The following is a 22,257-nucleotide window of genomic DNA, read 5'->3' as shown; positions in this document are numbered from 1 at the left end:
AGGTCCTGTCTAATATAAACATTTTTTTTCTCAAATCAGCTCTAACTTGGATTTACTAAATGACATGCCAGAAAGAACATCTGTGATGCCACACAGTACCTGCTCAGGAGCTTCAGGTTTTTAAGATACCCTTCTGCCTGTGAGTCCATGATCTGTAATTTGTACACATCCATGTCCTTCCAGTTTTCAAGCACAGATACCTAACATTAGATTAGAGAACGTTTAAGTATTTTAAGATGATGAAACTGAAACTATTTTAAGTTGTTAAAACTTAAACATTTCGAACTACTTTCAAGTTTCTCCTTAAGTGACCAATGATGACAGAATCATTAGAACGTGATAACGCTGTAATTTCACACAAATGAACATGAATTAAATAAAACTTTTGGATTTGAAAATAGAATAACATAATGACAGTAAAATTATTTTACCTTAAATGATACGTTTCTCAGATATGGAACTTTCCACATGGCTTACCGCTTAAGCCACGTACAAGCACGGAGCCAGGTTACCCACATGTGTGCACCTGATGTGCATTATCTGTGGTCCTGTTCCTGGTGAGCAGAGGACCAGGGGCCTGCAGAATAACCCCAAGGCTGCACCCTCTCAAATTTAAAGGCCTCAGAGAAGTTGTTTTCAGTACGAACTTCAAAAGCCTCTAGGGCAGGTTCTTAAAACTTTAGACTCTTTAGCTTCCCAATAAGCCTACTGGCCATTTTCATTAAGTCATTATGGAAATATAGGACTCCTTTGTTTTAATGCAGGTGTCAGTCCCAGACCCACCAGGCAGACGGGCTGGCCAAATGGTGGTAAATGGGACCTGAACAAGCTTATGAATATAGATGTGGGCACAGGACCCAAAAATATATGTACTTTGGCTTTTTTCCCCCCCTTCCTTTCCTTAGAAGCTGCTGCACAGTCAATATTTAATCAAAAGTCCGTCTGTGGACTACATAAGCTAACCCTTTTTTTTTAAATTTTCCAGAATAATCACAGATAATATATACCAACCAAGAACATTTCTTCTCAATTGGAAAAATAAAGATAACCATGTTTTGGGAACTAAATAAAATACAGCCAGAGGTTATGATTTTGAATTTTGTCTCAGTAGTGTCTCAAACAGTATACCGACATTGGTATATATTCTTCGGGGGGAAGAAGAGAGCATATTCTTTCTTCTTTTTGAGAGTGTATTAATAAATGGAATATTTTCAAGTTCTTCTAGTACTGGCAAGTATGTTTTATGGTTGGCTACTTCATGGCATATCACTTGATTACATATGATGAAGCCATTCTAAGTGCAGAGCATGGAAAATGACTGAATTAAAATAATAAGTGAAGCAGACTGCAAAATTTGGCGTACACTATGAGTACAGATACATAACATAACGTGAGCTTAAGGGCAAAAAAACATTAAAAAGTGATAGGCAAGGAAAAAGTAGCTATTTCCGGGAGCAGGATGATGGGTAAGAGGACGTCCCCCAGACTCCACACCTTTTGGCAATGCTGTTGTGCCTCATATGTAATTAACACAAAGCAAACGTATGTTGTTTTTTTTTTAAAGATTTATTTATTTATTTATTTGAGAGAGAGAATGAGAGAGAGCAGGAGAGGGGGGAGGGTCAGAGGGAGAAGCGGGCTCCCTGCTGATCCCAGGACTCCAGGATCATGACCTGAGCCGAAGGCAGTTGCTTAACCAACTGAGCCACCCAGGCACCCAAAGCAAACGTATGTTGCCGTATCTGTCAGGTGCCAAGTGTCTTAGGCTCACCTCTGCAGCCACAGCTCTTTGAAGACTCTCTTCATAATTCTCCTTCCCTTTCTTTATACATTCTTCTACTTTCATTTTCTCATTTGTAAATGTATTACTGCAAATATTGAGAAAAAAACTTCTTGGGAAAAAAAAAAAACCAGTGAGATAGACAAAGGCCTAGCTTTGAATCATGCCACAGAAAGACTTATATAAAACATCCTCTAAGGTACCTTCCTGCCTAGTATTTGACTATTTAATACACAGACTCATATGTCCTTTTTGCGCTTCACAAATGATCAAAGGAACATATAAAATAAAATTGAGTGTTTGGTGGAAATGCTGAGACTCTGGTTCATCATTTTTATGAGGGTAGGTGGAATACAATCTGGCTATATTGATAAACTTTATAGAACATCCCTCATCGTTTCAGTCAGAAATTCTATTTTGACACACATTACAAGGAAATAACCCAAAGGAAAACAGTGATCTGTACCAAGTTATTCATGGCAGTATGTTTATGAATCATGATGTGAATGGAAATGTGTACGTGAAACAATATTCAACGAGAAATGCAGAACACAACTGCTAAACTGCTGGATACATTGGCTACCGGTATGTAAACACATTATTTCCATTAATAAAGGTTAAAAGGAAACTTTTTATAAGTTCATAATAAAAATCTTCAATAAACTTATAATTATAGAGCCACAAACTATCATAGTAAAGTTGAAATTGTTATTTTAAGTAACACAAAAGTTTTAAAAACACACTTTTAGTTTCAGAATTCAAAAGAAAAGAGTAATCAACAATAATAAATTCAGGATTTTTATACTGACAATGTGAAACAAAGTAGTAGGAACATCATAAAATAAAAATACTCAAAGAATAAACTTATTTAAATATTTAAAGAATAAAATAAAAACATAAATAAAGAACAGACACATAATTATTTTAAAAAAACAGACAAGCCACAACAACAGACTTAGAAGCCTAGTGTGCTGGCGCCTCTGGTATTAAAGGAATAATAAGGCAGTAAAAACAAATGTAAGCTTAATTTGCCTGATTTCAAGGGACTGATCCAGAAGTAATTCATGTTCCTTATCTTTTTCATCATTTTTCTGGGCATATCTATGAAAGAAAATCACCAAATTTTAATCAGTTTTCAAATATTTTTAAAGACATGATCCCTCACAGTAAATTCTACCTATATCACGCAAACATTTTTTGAATTCTTTGTAAATTTCTACATTTTGATTTCATTTCTATATCTTCTAAATAGGCAAAGAATCTGGGTCGTTTTTCTTTCACGCCTGGAGGGCAGAAATCTTTCCTTCACCCTAGGTCATATGCTTGCAGTGCAGACCACCCTATCTCAGTTCACTGCAAGAAGTGCGCCCCCCTCCCCCTCCCGCCGTGGTTCAATGTGACGCAGAAGAGTGCAGGTGTTGTCGATCATCATCAGTATAACCAGCGGCTCTCATTCAAAATGAAAACAGCCTTCTAGTCTTTAAAACAGAACTTAAAGCCCAGTTAACACACACATCCAGTCTGATAACCCTGCAAAACAAAGTGTGTAAATCTTTGATTTTAAAGCAAAACCCTGCAAAAGATGGATTCTGCCTCTTCTTTCATTCTCTCCCATACAACTTTTTGTCATCTCTACTTGCTAAAAATTCCAACATTTCCATTAAGAACCTAAATGTTTAAATGCCATTTTCACTTCTTTTGTAAAATACGTCCTCCTCTAAGTACTCAATACTGGACAGCAATCATTTCTCATATCTTTTGTACTTCTCTAAGAGATCCAAAAGGCTTTAAGATTTTACTTTAAAATCTAAATATAAAAATTTAGATTTAAATCATTTATCTGGGAAGTGTAAAAAACAATACACATAGAGAAGTCTGTAGCTTATCTTTAAAATGGGACAGAAAAAAAGCAAAAAAAAAAAATTAATAAAGTGGAAAAAAATCAATAAAAACTTTATTCCTCAACAGAAAGTTAATTTTTATGCTAGTACAGAAAATTTTTTTATCATAATAGCCTCATTTATTTTATCTAGTTTTGACAGTAAACTTGAACTGAGCATACAAAAATATATATTAAATATAAATATTCCTGTATTTTTGAGTAACTTAACTACTGGTATGCTCAAATATTAAGAGGCATAGCAGTCCCCCTTTATCCAAGGAGTGACAGGTTCCAAGACCAACCCATGGCCTATACCAAACCGGTTTCTTCCTACACATACACACCTATGATAATGTTCAAGTTGTAAATCAGGCACAGTAAAAGATTAACAACAATAACTAATAATAAATTAGAACAGTGGTTATGTGAATGTGGTCTCACTCTCAAAATTCTTACAGAGCATGCACTGCACTCGCCCTTCTTGTGATGACGGGAGATGATGAAATGCCTACGTGGTGACACGAGGTGAGGTGGGTGACACAGTGTTAGGCTACTGCTGACCCCCTGACAACATGTCAGAAGGGGGATCATCTGAGCTTCTGGATTGTGGGTGACCACAGGTAACTGAAACCACAGGAAATGAAAACTACGGGGAGGTGGGGAGGATACTGTAAAGAGCTTCATCATTTCCATAAATGTGTTCTGACGGAACTACTCTACTTTGAGCATTCTCAAAACGACATGCCATAGGCAGTGTTGTATATGTCATCATTCTTTTAAGGACTACCTAAAAACTGCCCAAATGTAATGCTAGCAAGACTCATAATAACAGCCGTCTGATCATATGGCATGGCAAATGGAAAAAGCACAGATGTCCTGAACGGTGAGTGTGGTAGTGCGGCCCCGAGTGAACCATGCCTCCCATTCTTCTTGCCCTTAAATCTAAAGTAGACCTGCCACTTGCTTTAAACAACAGAATGTGGTGGAAGTGATGCTCTGACAGTTCTGGGCCCAGACCTTCAGAAGACATGGCAGCTTCCACTCCTGTACCCTTGAAGCCCTTTGGTACCACATAAGGAGTCTACCATGCTGGAGACCAAATGCCACATGGAGAGACCATCCAGATAAAAGTCACATGGAAAGGGAGCAACCCTGAAACTACAGGGAGAGAAAAGGCCAGGACATCCCAGGACATCCCAGCTGCACCTAGCCCCCAGCCAACTCCCAGCCACATGAGGAACCACTGGCAAGACCAGCCTAATAGCCCAGTGGAACTCAGCCCAAGTTCCAAGATCAGGATCAAATAAAATGGCTGTTAATTTAAGCCACCAAGTTTGGGTGTTTTGTTACACAGTGGTAGGTAACAATTAAGCTGAGGAATCATATGACATATCAATTTTTAGGGAAGAGAGGGGTTAGGAATGGATCACAGAGAATCTCAAAACAAACGTGGCCCATCTGACAACTGTATTACCTGTATGTATTTATTACCAAATGCTTCATACCACAAAACCAAATTTTAATAATTTAAAGATTCAAGATGAAAGTAATGATAAATAATCACCACAGAATCCTAGTGCAGGGAAGAAACTTAGATCTAGACCAAGCCCCTCACTTTACAGAAAAGGAAAAAATGGGTCAAAGGTAATGTTCACAGTAAGGGGTGGTGTCCAACTAGAAGGAAGTCAGTTCTTTGCTGATTCAGAGTCCCACTTTATCTGTCAACAGGGTAGGTTCAGGAAAAGTTTTAGGTAAGATAATTCTCTACTGAATGTTCTCTAAAATGAGATGAAAACAATATTTAAGTTTGTTCTTCACCTGACATAGTCGGAAACTGAGTATCAAAAATGTTAACACCACCCGCCCCCCAAAAAGCAATAAAAATCATTGCCTTTCAGTTGTTACTTACGACTCGCTGGCATTTAAAACCTTTCTCATTTTCTTTGTTAGTGCTTTCAGACTTTCTTGGATTTCTTTTTTCTCGTGTTGCCATTTTTTTATTTCCTTTTCCAAATCTTCAAGGAACCAATCTAATTCTGTCTTTGAGATCTAAAAACATGTTTAGAAAGTTCTTAAATAAATAGGAAGATTTACTTAAAAAAAAAAAAAGAGTCCCAAAGACCAGAATGGTGGTGGTGTTAGCTTAATCAATGACTCCAGTTTAGCAGAACACACACAGCCCTGGGCCTCACCGACTCTCACTGATCAGGCTGGGCGGCAGGGGAGGCTGTCAAATAAAAAGGCACAGAGGCATGACAGACTCTCTGGTACTGGAAAAGGGTTTCTCAAAATCAGTGATTTCCGACTTCTGTCTTTAAAGATGAGATGCCAGGAGCATCTGGGTGGCTTAGTCGGTTAAGCATCTGACTCTTGGTTTCGGCTCAGGTCTGATCTCAGGGTCATGAGATCAAGCCCTGAGTCAGGCTCCGTGCTCAGCAGGGAATCTGCTTGAGATTCTCTCTCCTTGTCCCTCTGCTCCTACTTCCTGCTCTCTCTCTCTAAAATAAATAAATAAATCTTTAAAAAAAAAAAAAAGATGAGATGCCATGTGGAGAGCGGATTCCAAGAAGTGGGAATGGCAAGGGAGAAGGATAAAAGATAACGGCATGTCTGAACAAAAGCAAGAGGCACTATGTGGCTGGGATACAAGGTGGATATATGGAAGGCAGGGCAGGGAGAATGGTACCCCAAGATGCTTTGGGTTCAAATTACAAAAGGTCTTGTAAGCCATGCTAAGGAGGGTGGATTTGGTCCTGTAGGACACGGGGAGCCAGTGAAGACTCAAGCAGGGCAGTGAGATGATGAGATTCTGGTTTTGGAAAAATAGCTCTGAAAGACACAGAGATGGATTAGGATTGGGTGAAGGCATGTGAAAGCGTTAGACCAAAACTGGCCTTCACATTTTCTTGACTGTGACCCAAAATAACAAATACATTTTAATAACGATCCATAGCATGTGTACATAATATACATATGTATGTATGTACACACACACAACTGAAAGAGAATTGCCTTTACTTTTTGAGATGCTTTCTGATATTTCTACTCTATTCAATTATTAAAAACAATTCCAGTCACCGCCATTAAACTGATTTCATAGCTCAATATGAACTGTAACCCTTAATTAAAAACTCTAGGTAGAAGAAGGTAAAATCTTTTTAAAAAAAGATATTTATTTATTTATTTATTTGAAAGAGAGCATGAGTGTGGGGAGGAGAGGGAGAAAAAGAATCTTAAGCAGACTCAGTGCTGATCATGGAGACCAGACATGAGCTCGATCCCATGACCCCGAGATCATGACCTGAGTCGAAATCATTAGCTGGACACCTAACTGACTGAGCCACCCAGGTCCCCGAAGGTAAAATCTCTTAAAATCTCACTGCAGTAGCCCAAGGGAGAGACAATACGGACGACGGTGGTAACATTAGGGATGATAAAAAGAAATAAAGGAAACTTTAGAGAAGAGGATGGAGAAGAGACCATGTGTCTAAGTAGGATATAAAACAAAGCAGAAGTTTACAGAATTCAAGATAGGTTTCTACTTTCAATGAATAACTAAAAATCCCATTAACAAAAAAGGAGAGCACAGAAGATGTACTAGGCTAGGACATGAAAACAGATGTTAACCTAGCTTCGGATGTCTAAATAAATGAATAAACAATAAAATATGTGAGAACTCCATAATTTTGACCCTGCAGTCATTTTGATGGGACAGAGCAGAAATTTACAAGTGTTTGACAGAGACTAGATATCAAAGGAATAAAAATACTGAATTCAAACAGCTTTCAAAAAAACCGGAGGAACATGCTTTTTTTTTGTTTATAGTTTCACATTTATTGATTTACTATTATTAATTATGGTGATTATCATATTTAAACAGACATCTTTGCGTATTTGTCCAGTTTTCTCTAGTATAATTCCTAGATGATAGCTGGGTTAAATCTTTTTTTTTTTTTAATTTTATTATGTTATGTTAGTCACCATAGAATACATCATTAGTTTTTGATGTAGTGATCCACGATCCATTGTTTTCGTGTAACACCCAGTGCTCCATGCAGTACGTGCCCTCCTTAATACCCATCACTGGGCTAACCCATCCCCCCAACCACTCCCCTCTAAAACCCTCAGTTTGTTTCTCAGAGTCCATAGTCTCTCATGGTTCATCTCTCCCTCCGATTTCCCCCCTTCAATTTTCCCTTCCTTCTCCTAATGTCCTCCATGCTATTCCTTATGTTCCACAAATAACTGAAACCATATGATAATTGACTTTCTCTGCTTGACTTATTTGACTTAGCATAACCTCCTCCAGTCCCATCCATGTTGATGCAAAAGTTGGGTATTCATCCTTTCTGATGGCTGAGTAATATTCCGTTGTATATATGGACCACATCTTCTTTATCCATTCATCTGTTGAAGGGCATCTTGGCTCTTTCCACAGTTTGGCTACTGCGGACATTGCTGCTATGAACATTGGGGTGCATATGGCCCTTCTTTTCACTACATCTGTGTCTTTGGGGTAAATACCCAGTAGTGCAATTGCTGGGCATGCTTCTAAGTCATGTTTCTCTACACAACAGGCACCTGGATTCAACCACAGATTAGCACATGATCAAGTCAGGTGTGCTTTGCTCCTCAAAACAGACTTTCTCAATATGGGCAACTCCCACTCTTCCAAAAGTCCGCTGAACACCTGGTTGGTTGTAACTTAGAATGCATTTCCCCATGAAAAGCCGTGTTAGAAATGTCAGTTAAACGTCCACCAGTTCCTTCCAGGAAGCTCCTGGTTACAATGGTAAACCGGATACAAGGAGGGCTATAGAGTTAACAGGGCAAGTCCCCAGACCATCAAGAGTCTATCTGACTGTATAAGACACAGTCTTACCCTGGGTGCTGGGGAAAGAGATGTGGTGCAAGGGAAGGCAAAGAGGAAAGTTCAGAATTTCCTCTGAAACCTGCTTGAAAAGATTCATGTCTGTCTGCAGTAGCTTCCCTCTTCTTTTTGGCATTCATTTCATCCTCCAAGGACCCTTCTCCTGCAACACCCTCAAAGTTTCACCTGATCCCTCATTTAAGCACCCCTGACCCAGGGCATGCCCACCTTCCAAGCGCATACTTTAAACGTCTTTCCTCTCCTTCATATCTCTCAGCATTCAGAGCACCTGACTGCAGTAAGGGATTCTGAAGAACCCCCTCAGCTTGCCTAGAAGTGTTCACATTTCACTCTTCAGCCACAGTGATTCTCTCATCTAGAGGTAGTCTGCTCACATTTGGCAAGTCCAATAGTTTGTTCGCTTTTTAGAATATAAATGTGGTGTTTCTGGCCTGGTCCCAGGGGCCTTTGGGTCGAGATACCCACCAGAATTTCAGGCAGTGTGACAAACAGAATTGTGAAAACCTGTATTCTGAAGCAGGGGTAGTTACTCTTCCCCAGATGATTATGTAAAACACCACGTGAGACCCAGCCTTCCTTGTTAGCTTTCTTATGAAGGTGCTGCTTTCTGAAACTTCTTCTGAACCTATACATTCTCTCCAAGTTTTATGTCATTTTTCAAAGTGTCATCCATTCAGTGCCGGCAGAGGTATACGTGGGACACGTGCTTGTAAATACACGTCATTTGTAAGTAGGATGTCATTTCTAATAACATGCGAATCAGGGAATAGAGCAATATTTACAAGAAACAAGTTTAAATTTTAATATTTTCCAGTTTGAAATTCTAATAATACCAACAACTGCTGAGAATGTGACCAGGTTACTGAGGGTATAGGTTCAGATACAGAACTGGGGGCCTCCTCCCTCGAAGAGGACGGTGTACCTGAAGCCAACCTGCACAGACTCTGGGAAGTGATGGTCTTCCGGTCAAAGACAACACCGACTGAGAGGAAGGACATTTCTCCCTCTTGAGCTTTAGACGCCAAGGTTTGTGATGTTCCTGGGTGACAGATTTGCTAACAGTCCAGGTCCTTAAAGACTTCCAAGTCCTACCACAGGGGTAGGGTTGGTTTCATTGGCTTTGAGATGCATAGGCCAACTGTTTTTAGGCAGCAGAAGTTCAATGACGTTTCAATGACATTCCTTCTAGCATGGGGACAGTTTTACTCACATTTTCCTTGCTGCTACACCGTGAATCACTGAATCATTACTGTCACTGAGGTGACCACCATGTCTACTCTACTTGCAAAATCCTGTATTGCACCTGGTTCACTTCTACTACCATGACCAATGTCCATATGCAAACCCTGCTGCTGGTAACCAAGCGAACCTTGTCTCTCACCTATCCTGTGCTTCCATTCTGAGCCAATGATTTCGCCTCAGATTTAGCCCCTTGGCCAGGAGATGATGTGTAACCACAAGGTTATACTGGGGCATAAGAACCTACTTGGCAACAAGTACCAAAAGGAGTTCAGTATCAAAAGGCACAAAATATTACACACACACACACACAGCTCAGCCACAGAAGATGCTACGTAAGTTCATCTGCTGTTTGAACTAACCACCCTTTAATGACACAGCTGCCTCACAATGCTAACTAGGTCAGCTGTCAGAGCCTGTCTCTGACTACATGAAAGAGAAGGATCTGAATCCTTTTCTTTGAAAACACTAGAATAAAAGAAAAAACAAACTATACACAACTGTATCTTCTATATGCACAGCTTACTGACATAAACAGTTTCTGATGGCTTTTTTTCTCAATTAGAAAACATCTGGTTTCCATACCTCTTTTTCTTAAACCTCAACTTTGTTCCAAAATAAACAACTGAGGTACCCTTGATTGTATATGTGTGTGTATTATATGCATCTATAATATACATATAGTTTAAAAAGACAAAAGAGGGGCACCTGGGTGGCTCAATTGGTTAAGCATCTGCCTTCGGCTCAGGTCATGATCCCAGGGTCCTGGGATGGAGCCCTGTGTCGGGCTCCCTGCTCAGCAGGCAGTCTGCTTCTCCCTCTACCCCTCCCCGCTGCTGGTGATCTCTCTCTCTCAAATAAATAAATAAAATCTTTAAAAAAAAAAAAAGAAAGATTGCGAAGTAGGTAAAGAAAACAGAATAAAAAGATAAAAATGGTAATACAGAACTAGAAGTGAGAGCAATATAAAAATGAATGGCATGGGGAGGCTCAGTCAGATGGGCAGCCGACTCTTGGTTTCAGCTCAGGTCATTACCTTGGGTTTGTGGAACTGAGCCCTGCGTCCGGCTCCGTGCTAAGTGCAGAGTCTGCTGAAGATTCTCTTTCCCTTCCCCCTGCCCTCTTCACCACTTGCCTGTGTGCATGCACTCTCCTTCTCTTTAAAATAAATAAAGATCTTTAAAAAAAAATGAGTGGCATAAGGCCCTAACCATTCTTTCGAAATAGCTTAAAACTTTTCTGGCAATCAAAGTCAGAGGAAATACAGTGAGCTATATCCACAAAATAAAAACAAGTCTGCTGCACAAAGAAGCCCAGGTAGTGAAAGCAGAGAGAAATGACTTCTTAGGGTCTCATAAAGAGGATGCTGCATAAAAGTCCCGGAAGACCAGCACAGAGCTTGGCTTATTCTTTTTTTTTTTTAATTCTTTATTTAAATTCAATTTAGTTAACATATACTGTATTATTAGTTTCAGAGGTAGAATTTAGTGATTCATCAGTTGCATACAACACCCAGTGCTCACTCCATCATGTGCCCTCCTTAATGCCCATCACCCAGTTACCCCATCCCCCCCCCTCCCCTCCAGCAACCCTCAGTTTGTCCTCTATAGTTAAGAGTCTCTTACGGTTTGTCTCCCTCTCTGATTTCATTTATTTTATTTTTCTTTCCCTTCCCCTTTGTTCATCTGTTCTGTTAGGGTCCACATATGAGATCATATGGTATTTGTCTTTCTCTGACTTATTTCACTTAGCATAATACCCTCTAGCTCTATCCATGTTGTTGCAAATGGCAAGATTTCTTTCTTTTTAATGGCTGAGGAATATTCCATCACACACACACACACACACCATCTTCTTTATCCATTCATTTGTCAATGGACATCTAGGCTCTTTTTGTTTGGCAATTAGCATTGTTTGGCTATTGTGGATGGATACTGCTGCTATAAATACTGGAGTGCATGTGCCCCTTCGAATTACTACATTTGTATCCTTTGGATAAATACCTAGTAGTGCAATTGCTGGGTCGTAGGGTAGCTCCATTTTTAACTTTCTGAAGAACCTCTGTTCTGTTTTTCCAAAGTGGCTTCACCAGATTGCATTCCCACCAACAGTGGTTTCCCTTTTTATGAATCCTTGCCAACATCTGTTGTTTCCTGAGTTGTTAATTTTAGCCATTCTGACCGGTGTGAGGTGGTATCTCATTGTGGTTTTGATTTGTACTTCCCCGATGCCTAGTGATGTTGAGCATTTTTTCATGTGTCTGTTGGCCATTGGTATGTCTTCTTTATAGGGGAGCATCCAATAAATTTTGTCAAATGAAATATTGGATAGTATCCTCAACAACATACTAGCAAAAAATCAAGCAACAATCTTCACAGAATGTGCAGGCCTAATGTCCTCTGATGTAGGTGGACACAGAATATGGTGACCCCACATATGTGAGCAAGCACAGCCAAGAACAGAGCCCCAGCTGACCCAAAGGTGAAACAGTCCAGCCAAGCCCAAATGGGATAAACTAACCCACAGACTCACAAACTTGATGTTTACTGTTCTATGTCACTGAGGTTTTGTAGGGGGTTGTTACTCAGCATTATTATATGCCAGCAATTAACTGATACCCCTATCCTCCTCATGAAGTGCTGAGAAATATTTTTCAACTGGTTGTGGAACTGCCATTCTCTTAAGGGAGGACAAAAGCAAGGGATCTAGAGCCTGACACTCACTCACTGTTCTGCCACTTAGTACTGATATGACTTCAAGCAAGTGCATTAGCTGCTCCTGCCTCCATTTCCTTAACAGTAAAATGGAGACAATACTAGTGTACTATGCTGGAGATTAAATAATTCATGTAAGAAATTTACAATTGAGTATGGCACATAATGAGCTCCATAAATGTTAGATTAAAAAAGGCTGAACTTGGCAAAGATTGTGACTGAATAGGAGAACCCCACCGCTACACAGATGTGGGCTGAGACATTTTTGGCAGGCAGGGCCCAAGATTCTGTTTTAATATAAAAATAGGACAAAGTTCCAAAATTCTTCTCCATAAATTATTCTAGGCCAAAATTATTTTGACTGTGTTTTAGGAGCCAAAGTCAACTTAAATACCCATCTCAGCTATAAGAAAATCTCATTAAAGCACCTTGAGAACACATGTCCTAGGGGAGATGAGAAGTGATTGCTTAATGGGTACAGGGTTTCTTTTTGGTGCTATGAAATGGTTCTGGAACAAGGCAGTAGTAATGGTCATACAACATTGTGAGTCTATTGAAAGCCACTGAATTATAGACTTTTTAATGGTTAAAATGGTGAATTTTATCTTAATAAACCAAAAAGAACATACACCCTTGAGCAATCCTGCAATCAGTTACAACCTGCCAGTTACAAGTTGGAGGTACATTAAAAACAACAGGACACTCTGGCTTTTTAGATAGGTATTCTCCTCTGACAGAACAGATAACTGGCCTAATTGTCTATTAAGGCCATTCCTAGCCCATAATAATGAAACCCCATTAGCTATATAAAATAGCTACCTCAGATTTTTATTGATGCTTTTATGTGCTAAGCACTCTTTAACTGCTTTGTAAACAGTTTTTCTCAGGAGGGGTACGAGTGTCATTTTAAGTGGGACAATTCTTCCTTCTACTATACTTAGTATCTCTGGATAACCCCACCCACCCTTGTCCAACCATCGCTGTGAGTCCTCACAAACCTATGAAGTAGAGATTATATTACTAATGAGGAAACTGAGGGTAGAAGAGATTGAGTAAACTAAGGCCACAAAGGTATTGGATGGTAGTGCTGGAGTTCAACCTAGGCAGCCTGACCAAGGCCTGGGCTTGCCTATCTCTTCTCTACAGTATGAAAGGGTATTGTATCTAATACATTCATTATGTAGTATCAAGCTATTTTCAAGTAAAAGTATTAGCTGATAACCTCAGGGACTAGAGAGCAAAGGCCAGGGAAAGATCAATAAAAGCCAAAAATTTCTTTTTATGTTTATAAGATTCCTCCACAAGCTAATTATGAACATAATCATGATTAAAAAGAAATGGCCACAGCTACATCTCATCTGCTCCTGTGTGGACAACCACCTAAAAACTCAGATGAGCAACTTATCGTGATAGGAAATGGGTCTACAATTTATATGGGAAGTCTAACAACCCAACAGGTCTGAAATTTGAGGACTAAATAATGGCTATTTTAAGAAACAGACTGACTACAATCTTAAGAACCACCACCTAAAAGCAGACCCAGAGCCTCAGTGAAGGTAAAAAAAAAAAAAAAAAAAAGTGCATCAGAAGGCCAGTCCCAGTCAGAGCTGTGGCTCCCTAGCAGCCCCCCTCCCTGGGTGCCTGATTAACTGCGAATTTCCTGATCAAGTGTACAAAGATGCCTTGATAAACTGCACAAATACAGGACCCAGTCAGACCAGCAGTTTATAAAGCTGGACAAGCCTCTGCCAGAGAGAAAGAAACCTCACTCATCAGATGCCCACTTTCAGTGGCAGTCTGAAAATCTGCTCTCCTCACTTAATGGGGTGGCCATAGGCATTCTTATATGGGTTTAGTAAAACTGAATTTTACTGAGGCAGTAGAAAGTTTATAAAAATATTTTATTTTGTTAAGCCCTCCAGGCAGCTTATTCAAATTAGCGTTCTATGAGTCACCGTGCAGAGTTTTATTTTTGCTCATTTTCTCCTCTCCCAATTAGGAAAATCTCATTCAACCAGGCAACTGACCAGAAGAAAGTCTGGTTCCTTCTAATTCCTCTCATCCTTCAAATCTCCCCAGTCCCATCCCAAGTGAAAACAGGTTATAACAGGAATGCTATAACTATTATAATAGAAATGTAGTAACAGTTAACCTCTACAAACTGACTCTTTTCTGCCGGGTGTACTTAAATCTCAATAAATGTTATTTCCTGATGAAGGTCCCACCTAAGCAAATTTTCTTCAATTTAATATGGTACCCCAGCTACTGATCCAGACTTCTGGAACAAATTCCTCCTTTTTTTCGTTTTTAACTTAAGTGTAGTTGACATGCAATGTTGTATTAGTTTCAGGTATACAAGACAGTGAATCAACAATCCTGTATGTTAGACAATGCTTTACCAGAGTAAGTGTAAATCCTTCCTTCCTTAAATTAACATCCCTTTGTTACATCTGTACAGAAGACCTCAGTTTTAAAAAAGAAACACACTATGATTCCCTTACATCTATAATTCCATTTCCCTACCAATTCAATCTGGCCTTGCCACTCATTAGTACTACTCCAATAGCCAGTTACATGTAACTGTAATCCATCTCAGTTAACGGAGCTCAAGATCAATAGACTCAGACAAGATGGTCTAAGTGATTTTACAGATCTAATATGCCTAAAGCTCCATGTGTTATTCTCACACTTCCTTAACAGTAAGATGAAGACAGTAGTAGGAATAGTAGTAAGAGTGGGAGGCAATACTTACAGAGCCCCTATTATCCACCAGGCAGTTTCAAGTACTTTACAAGTATTAATCTAATCCCAAGAAATGGGAGCTATTATCCCCCAAATTTTCCAAATAAGAAACTAAAGCACAAAGAAGTTAGCTAACTTGCCCCGGATGAGAACTAGTATGGGACTCAGCTTACATGTGAACCTAGTCGGTCTGACCCCAAGACTCACACTATGAACCACTAATGCTATACTGCCTCTCAATATAAACGAGGATTAACGCAAAATTTAGTCACCAGAAAACAGGTTTAGTTAATGAAACAAATTGAACTATAAATAAATGAAAACCCAGATTCACAGCCCTTTTCTTAAATGGCAACATGTAGAGGTTCTAAAACTGCAAAAACACTGCCACTTTAATATATCATAGAGAAATTTAAATAGGCATTATTAAGAAAAAAATCCTTTGTTCAGCCAACAATGCTCCTGATCATGCCACATGCTACTACAGAGAAGTTTCAGAGAGGATTACCTTGTTTTCTTCTAAGTTCCTTTTCAACTTTTCTTCCAGGTCCCTGGTCTCTTCTGAGCCCTCGAGTTTTCTCTGCTCATAATTTTCGCATGCCTCCTTAAGCTGCTCTTGTAAAACCTGGTACTCCTTCTCAATCTGTAAAATATCTCCCTAAAGGTAAATTATAAAATTATCTATTAAAAATAGTTTAAAATGCCTATTTCTGGTCTCGTTCTGAACAGCCTCTTAAAATAAACAGAGGAGAATAAAAGGCAGATGAAAATTTACAAGGGAAACGTCATGATAATTCATTCTGACTCACCTGTTGTGCCTCAAAAGGATCATATGGCTCAGTATTGACTTCTTGATGTCTTATATTCCAAGACACCTTTGGGGCAAAACAAACACTTAAATTTATCTCAATTGCTCTAGTAAAATAAATCCATCATGTAATGACATTCTTAAGGCATGCCCACCAATTTTTTCAAGGTTTTTTTTTTGACAATTTTAATAATGTTGTATGCTTTCTACAAATACTTGTATTAGGAAAGAGCTATCATATAGAATTAGTAAAAATAAAAATGACTTTGGTTCGTTATTCTTAAGTTTTTTTTTTTTAAGATTTTATTTGAGAGAGAGAGACAGTGAGAGAGAGTGCGAGAGAGAGAGAGAGAGAGCAAGAGAGAGAGCACAAGTGAGAGAGCACGAGCAGGGGGAGGAGCACGGGGAGAAGGAGGCTCCCTGCTGAGCAGGGAGCCCAACGCGGGGCTCCATCCCAAGACCCTGGGATCATGACCTGAGCCGAAGGCAGATGCTTAACCAACTGAGCCACCCAGGTGCCCCTTAAAATGTTCTTTCAAAGCTTTCTTAGAAGACAGAAAATATAATGAGGAGGGGGATAATCCAACAAGGAGTTAATGAATTCAAATCCTATAGAGTGAACTATGGGAGAACATCAATTTATTCTATGTTTGTTAGGAACTTTTATTCGCATCTCTCATTTCTCTCCACCTGTTATTTTGTTTTGTTTTTAACTCTCCCATTCCTCCCCTATTTTGGTAGGAGAAACTGGTCACACATATAGCCCAGACTCTGCTTTTTTGGGCTGCCTGTGCAAAAAGCACTTTTCCCTTCATTCTCCATACAGTAAGTCTTGTGGGGCAAGCACCCCAAGATGGGAGGCTTCCTGGGTCCAGCACTTCTATAACTGGGTGGGTGAGCTGGTGCTTCAGTGTTGGGCTTCAATGCTAGGACATCCAAGTACTACAGAAACAAACCACATCATCCTTATGGCACCATTATTAATTATTAAGGTGATGCTTTGGCTCCATCTGCTGATTCCTCTATCTTATTTCTCAACTGGTACAAAACTTGGCTAGGGAAGAAGTGTATTATTTACTAGACCCAAAAATTCTTTCTGGATTACCTATCATGCCCTACAAAAGGGTTCATATTTTTAAAAACATTTCCAGGCAAAAGATTTCATAACCATTATAAAGTCAATTATTTAAAAGAATTTTAGTAAATATAATGGCAATGAAAGATGAGAAGGAAAATTTAACTTCAGTATTAAGATGACTTTTTTCTATTTAAGTCTTACCTGTATGGCAACCACTTGTGTATGTGGAATATTTGTTATTTCATCGGTATTTCCTGGATTTACTTCCCACCTGTTGGCAGAATTTCCACAGAGACCATCGTATCTGTTCGACTCACTAAAGGCTGTATCAGCACTGTCTGTGCTGCACGGTGTCTTTACTGATACTTCCAGAGAGTCCTGAAGGATCTGTGTTTTCGGGACAATCTGGTTACCAGGGGCATTCTCAGCATGCAAATGATGACCCTCAAAATACACAGCAGCACTTTCACCGGGTCCGTCACTGGCTGTAACAGATGGTACCAGCGGTACTGATCTTTGCAGCTGATACTCAGAAGAAACGCTGGCCAGAGATGTATAAATGTCAGTGTACTGGGGCAAACTCGGCAACACATTCATATATGTTGGTGGTGTCTGGGTAACGTCAAACCCCCGAAAGGGGAGGTATGTACAGTATCCTGTGACCAAATGGGGTTGAGTCCAGGAGGTTGGTTTCACATCCTCAGAAGCTGGTTTGGGAGAATTAGAGGACACTCCCTTGTGACCTGCATCCTCGGATACTGGTTTGGGGGGATCAGAAGAGACCTCTTTGGGTTTCTCATTCTCAGAAACTGATCTAGAAGAATTATCAGACACTGGTTTTGGCTTCACAGCCTCACAGGTTGGTTTGGGAGAATTCGCAGCTATAGGTTTGGGCTTCACATCCTCAGAAGCTGCTGCTGAAGATAAATCAGACACTGGTTTGGATTTTACATCTGGTTTAAATTCCCTAGCGGATGGATTCAGTGGTAGTTTAACTCGTAAATACTCCCCTGTTTTTGAAATTTCTTCCACTTTTGTCTTAATGTTTTTCTTCTTTCTCTTCTTCTTGAGCCGCAATGCAACTTTCTTCAATGCAATACAGTTGTCAATCACAACAAAACGAGGACATCCCAGGAGAAAAGATTTCAAACCTCCAGCTTTTTCTAGTATCTGTCGAGTTTCTTCTGGGAAGAATTCATATTCTTCAGAGAACATTTTATTACTCATGTCCAACGGACCATGCTCCTCCAACAACTGAGAGAAATAACTTGGAAAAAAAATTATGTTTACATGTGATAAGGAAGTACTTATACATGTTCATTTGAAAAAAATATATTCCCCAAAATTCTCCCAAAGCAAAATACTATTTCAATTCCAACTGATCTCAACAGCTCCCCAACACATTATATTCATATTAAATCTGACAAAAGCTAACTGCAATGAATGATACTCTAAAAGCAAAATTTTGTTTACCCCTTGGAAAATAATCGTTAAAAATTTTTTTTAAAAGAAAGGGATTAAAAAGTTATTTTATAAATTTCAATTACATAATTACATAATCTATTTTAAAAGTAATGAAAAGAAAATTTACTATACAAGAATATCAGTAACAAGAATGTCAAATGAGAAGACATCAAATTTCACTAAAATCCTATGGAATTTGCCTCTAGTAATCTTAACATTTTTCTGTTTAAGAATAGGCAATGATTTAGAGGTACTGAAATTAATCCCATCTGATCAATAAAACCAATACATTACAGGATCAGACACAGAGTAATGGGGCGATCCCTTAATCTACTTCCAATTCTGGACTGGGGCTCCCTCCAGTTCTGGGGCTATTTTTTTTCCCATTCTTGTGTCAGCCTCAAAGAGCCTTACTCTTCTATTCGAATTTGGTATACAGTCTGTAACAGTGGCATTAACTAGCAAGAAAGACACGTAACACACACCACCAAAAAGATTTGCTTTTTCAAGAGCAAAAATCTCCAAAGGGACTTTCTTAGTAAATTAACACTAACCAGAAAGACAATTTATTTAGGGGAAGGTAAAAATAACACTTCTTTGAAGCAAAAGAAACCTCTTCATGTACAGATGCTGCTAGAGATAAAGGCATACGACTATTTTTGCAAATGATTATCCTCTATTCAAAGTAACTGATACTCTGAAGGCTGAAGACGAAATGCCACTACTTTTCGTCAGCAATGCTGCTCTAAATACTTAGTGTTTTTTGATGACTACTTTCCTCTTAGAATAATCTCTACAACTGAAACTCCCCAATACATATTGTTTTTGCAAGGTGACAGGTTAGATTTGTTTTCACTTTAAGATTCCCATCAAACTTCATTTTTATTTTTTTAAGATTTTATTTATTTATTTTAAAAAGAGAGAGAGAGCACACGCACATGCAAGAGTGCACTCGAGGGGAGAGGGAGAGGGAGAGAAATCCTCAAGGAGACTCTCTCCGAGGATACGGGGCTCAATCTCAGGACTCTGAGATCATGACCTAAGCCGAAATCAAGAGTTGGCTGCTTAACCAACTGAGCCACACAGGTGCCCCTCAAACTTCATTTTTAATGAGAAATCTCTAAAAGCAGAAGGGTTTGAAGGAGAGTAAGGTAAAAAAAAAATCACTGTAGTCTCAGAAACAGTAACTCTTGTTGAGGATTTTGGCTGATTGATGTAACTTCGGCTCTACCATCTCTCTGAAGAGAGATACCCATCCATTTGGTGTTTAGCTGCCATTAAGCAACAGCAGAATAATTCATGAATGGTGTATGTGTATTTACTTTTTACTCTCCATGATGAATATTAAAGAGAATCACTGAAAAACAAAGCTTTCCCACCTGGATTAAAACACTTAAATCCAAAATGGGATAACTAAAAAACAGAGTCCACATTCAAGGAAACCACTCTAATTCAGCAATGGGCTTTTCTTTTTTTGTTTGTTTTTAAAGATTTTTTTTTTTTTTTAATTTATTTGACAGAGAGAGAGAGAGCACAAGTAGGCAGAGCGGCAGGCAGAGGGAGAGGGAGAAGCAGGCTCCCCGCTGAGCAGGGAGCCCGACGCGGGGCTCCATCCCAGGACGCTGGGATCATGACCTAAGCTGAAGGCAGACGCTTAACCGACTGAGCCACCCAGGCACCCCAGCAATGAGCTTTTCAGTAGCTAGCAATGTAAATGATAGGGCAGATCTGTGATGACTACCAGGCAACTAATAAAAGTCATATTCTTGAAGAGTCAAGGATATGAAAAAATGCTCACTATGCATTTTGAGTGAAAAAGGTTATGACAAAGCTGAGTGTATAGTAAAATCACAGTTTATAAATTTTAAAACCTATGTTTTACACATCTATCTACATTTTAAAAGCCTGAAAGGATATACACCAAAAATTAACTGTGGTTAAATCTGGGTGATAGAATTATTCATAATTTTTATTTTTCCTTTATTTAAAAAAATTCCATAGTAATTTATATTATTTTTTTTTTTAAGATTTATTTATTTATTTGAGAGAGCGAGAATGAGAGAGAGTACATGAGAGGGGGGAGGGTCAGAGGGAGAAGCAGGCTCCTCGCTGAGCAGGGAGCCCGATGCGGGACTCGATCCCGGGACTCCAGGATCATGACCTGAGCTGAAGGCAGTTGCTTAACCAACTGAGCCACCCAGGCGCCCCGTAATTTATATTATTAATTTTACAATCAGAAAAAAAATTTTTTCAAAGAATTAGAGCCTCCACATTTTTTCCACTGGCTAAGTAGCAATGAATTTTTCAAACACTGAAGCAGAACAAAATTTAACACGGGTCCCTAGCCCAAAGGGACCAAACCTTTATAACCATGAGTAAAATTTTTATAGTCACTATTATTTGAAATGCAACACAAAATGAACTTTAACTCTATTTATAGATCTTTTCTAGCCTTGAAAAATCATCTCTGTAAGATAAACAGTGGATCCAAAATAGCATAAATATGAATTCTTAATAATCCAGTGTTTTACAGGGGTTAGAATCCATCCATCAATGCACACTCAACAGTGGTATTGATGTGGCTATTTAGCAGACATGAATGAAAGAGGTCAAAGCTCTAATGAAAGATGCTAGATAAGAACTGAAATGGTGAGGCTGACTCAGCTTCTGTCAGGTTACACAAGATGCATCTCCCCTCTCATCATCGCCTCCTCTCGTTCAAAGTCTCAGACTCTGCACTTCAGGACCAGAGGCAAAAACGAGGCACCCTGCACATGACAGGAGTTTAAAAAAAAAAAAAAAAGGCTACTTATATCAGAGATATTAACAGGTCTTATGTTATGTATGTATGTACATATATTTTCATAATTGGATGATGACTGTTAGTGTCTGAAATGGTCATGGCTGGCCATCCCCACCCCAGTCTTGTAGCTGTGGTCCTTTGAAAAAGTCACTGTTTTGTACAAGTTCATGATTCTTATTTCAGAGTAATTTTATTTGCAATACACTGTGACCCGACCTATGATCAATTTAGCTCTCCTGCTACCTGCAAGCTGCATGAAAGCTGCAATCTTCCACAGGCCTTAACCGCAAGTGGTTAATAAATGCTGGCCGACTAATTAACACCACTAATGAGGTGTTAGGAAAAGCTAAATGCAGAATACTACCCACTGAAATTTAATTTGCTTCGGGGCGACTGGGTGGCTCAGTCGTTAAGCGTCTGCCTTCGGCTCAGGTCACGATCCCAGGGTCCTGGGATCGAGCCCCGCATCGGGCTCCCTGCTCCGCGGGAAGCCTGCTTCTCCCTCTCCCACTCCCCCTGCTTGTGTTCCCTCTTTCGCTGTCTCTCTCTCTGTCAAATAAATGGATAAAATCTTTAAAAAAAAAAAAATTTTTTTTGAAATTTAATTTGCTTCAAATATCTAAAATCATAAAATACTAGAACTAGAAGGGCATTAGGTCAATTAAACTCCAATCAGTCTAATCACCTACTTCATGGTGAAATAAATACTTAAGATAAAGTTAATAGCAGTTATCCCAATATTCTTGATTCCTTGTCTAGTAATTTTTCTACTCTACACTCTTGTCATAAAGAAAATTGAGTGGTTTCATTTTTCTTTCTTTTATCCACTGGCCACTAAAATAAATCTTTTTTTTTT

The 22,257-nt window shown here is 39.1% G+C and overlaps 1 protein-coding gene across 1 annotated transcript in view; it reads right to left on the bottom strand.

Moving 5' to 3' along the window:
- The window catches only part of TTC3 (tetratricopeptide repeat domain 3), a 79,782-nt gene that overhangs the window by 15,637 nt on the left and 41,888 nt on the right, over positions 1-22,257 (bottom strand). The window contains exons 22-28 of the mRNA XM_081799854.1: positions 17,336-18,401; positions 16,058-16,123; positions 15,757-15,906; positions 5,572-5,711; positions 2,813-2,881; positions 1,772-1,868; positions 100-200 (exon numbers count right to left, since the gene is read on the bottom strand). Of these exons, the coding sequence (XP_081655980.1) occupies positions 100-200; positions 1,772-1,868; positions 2,813-2,881; positions 5,572-5,711; positions 15,757-15,906; positions 16,058-16,123; positions 17,336-18,401 (1,689 nt within the window). The remainder of the gene's footprint in view (positions 1-99; positions 201-1,771; positions 1,869-2,812; positions 2,882-5,571; positions 5,712-15,756; positions 15,907-16,057; positions 16,124-17,335; positions 18,402-22,257) is intronic.

This window comes from Leptonychotes weddellii, chromosome 1 (genome assembly GCF_054177405.1).
Source record: "Leptonychotes weddellii isolate Sample4059 chromosome 1, ASM5417740v2, whole genome shotgun sequence".
In the NCBI taxonomy this organism is placed as follows: Eukaryota; Metazoa; Chordata; class Mammalia; order Carnivora; family Phocidae; genus Leptonychotes; species Leptonychotes weddellii.
This window is presented reverse-complemented; position numbering and strand designations above follow the sequence as displayed.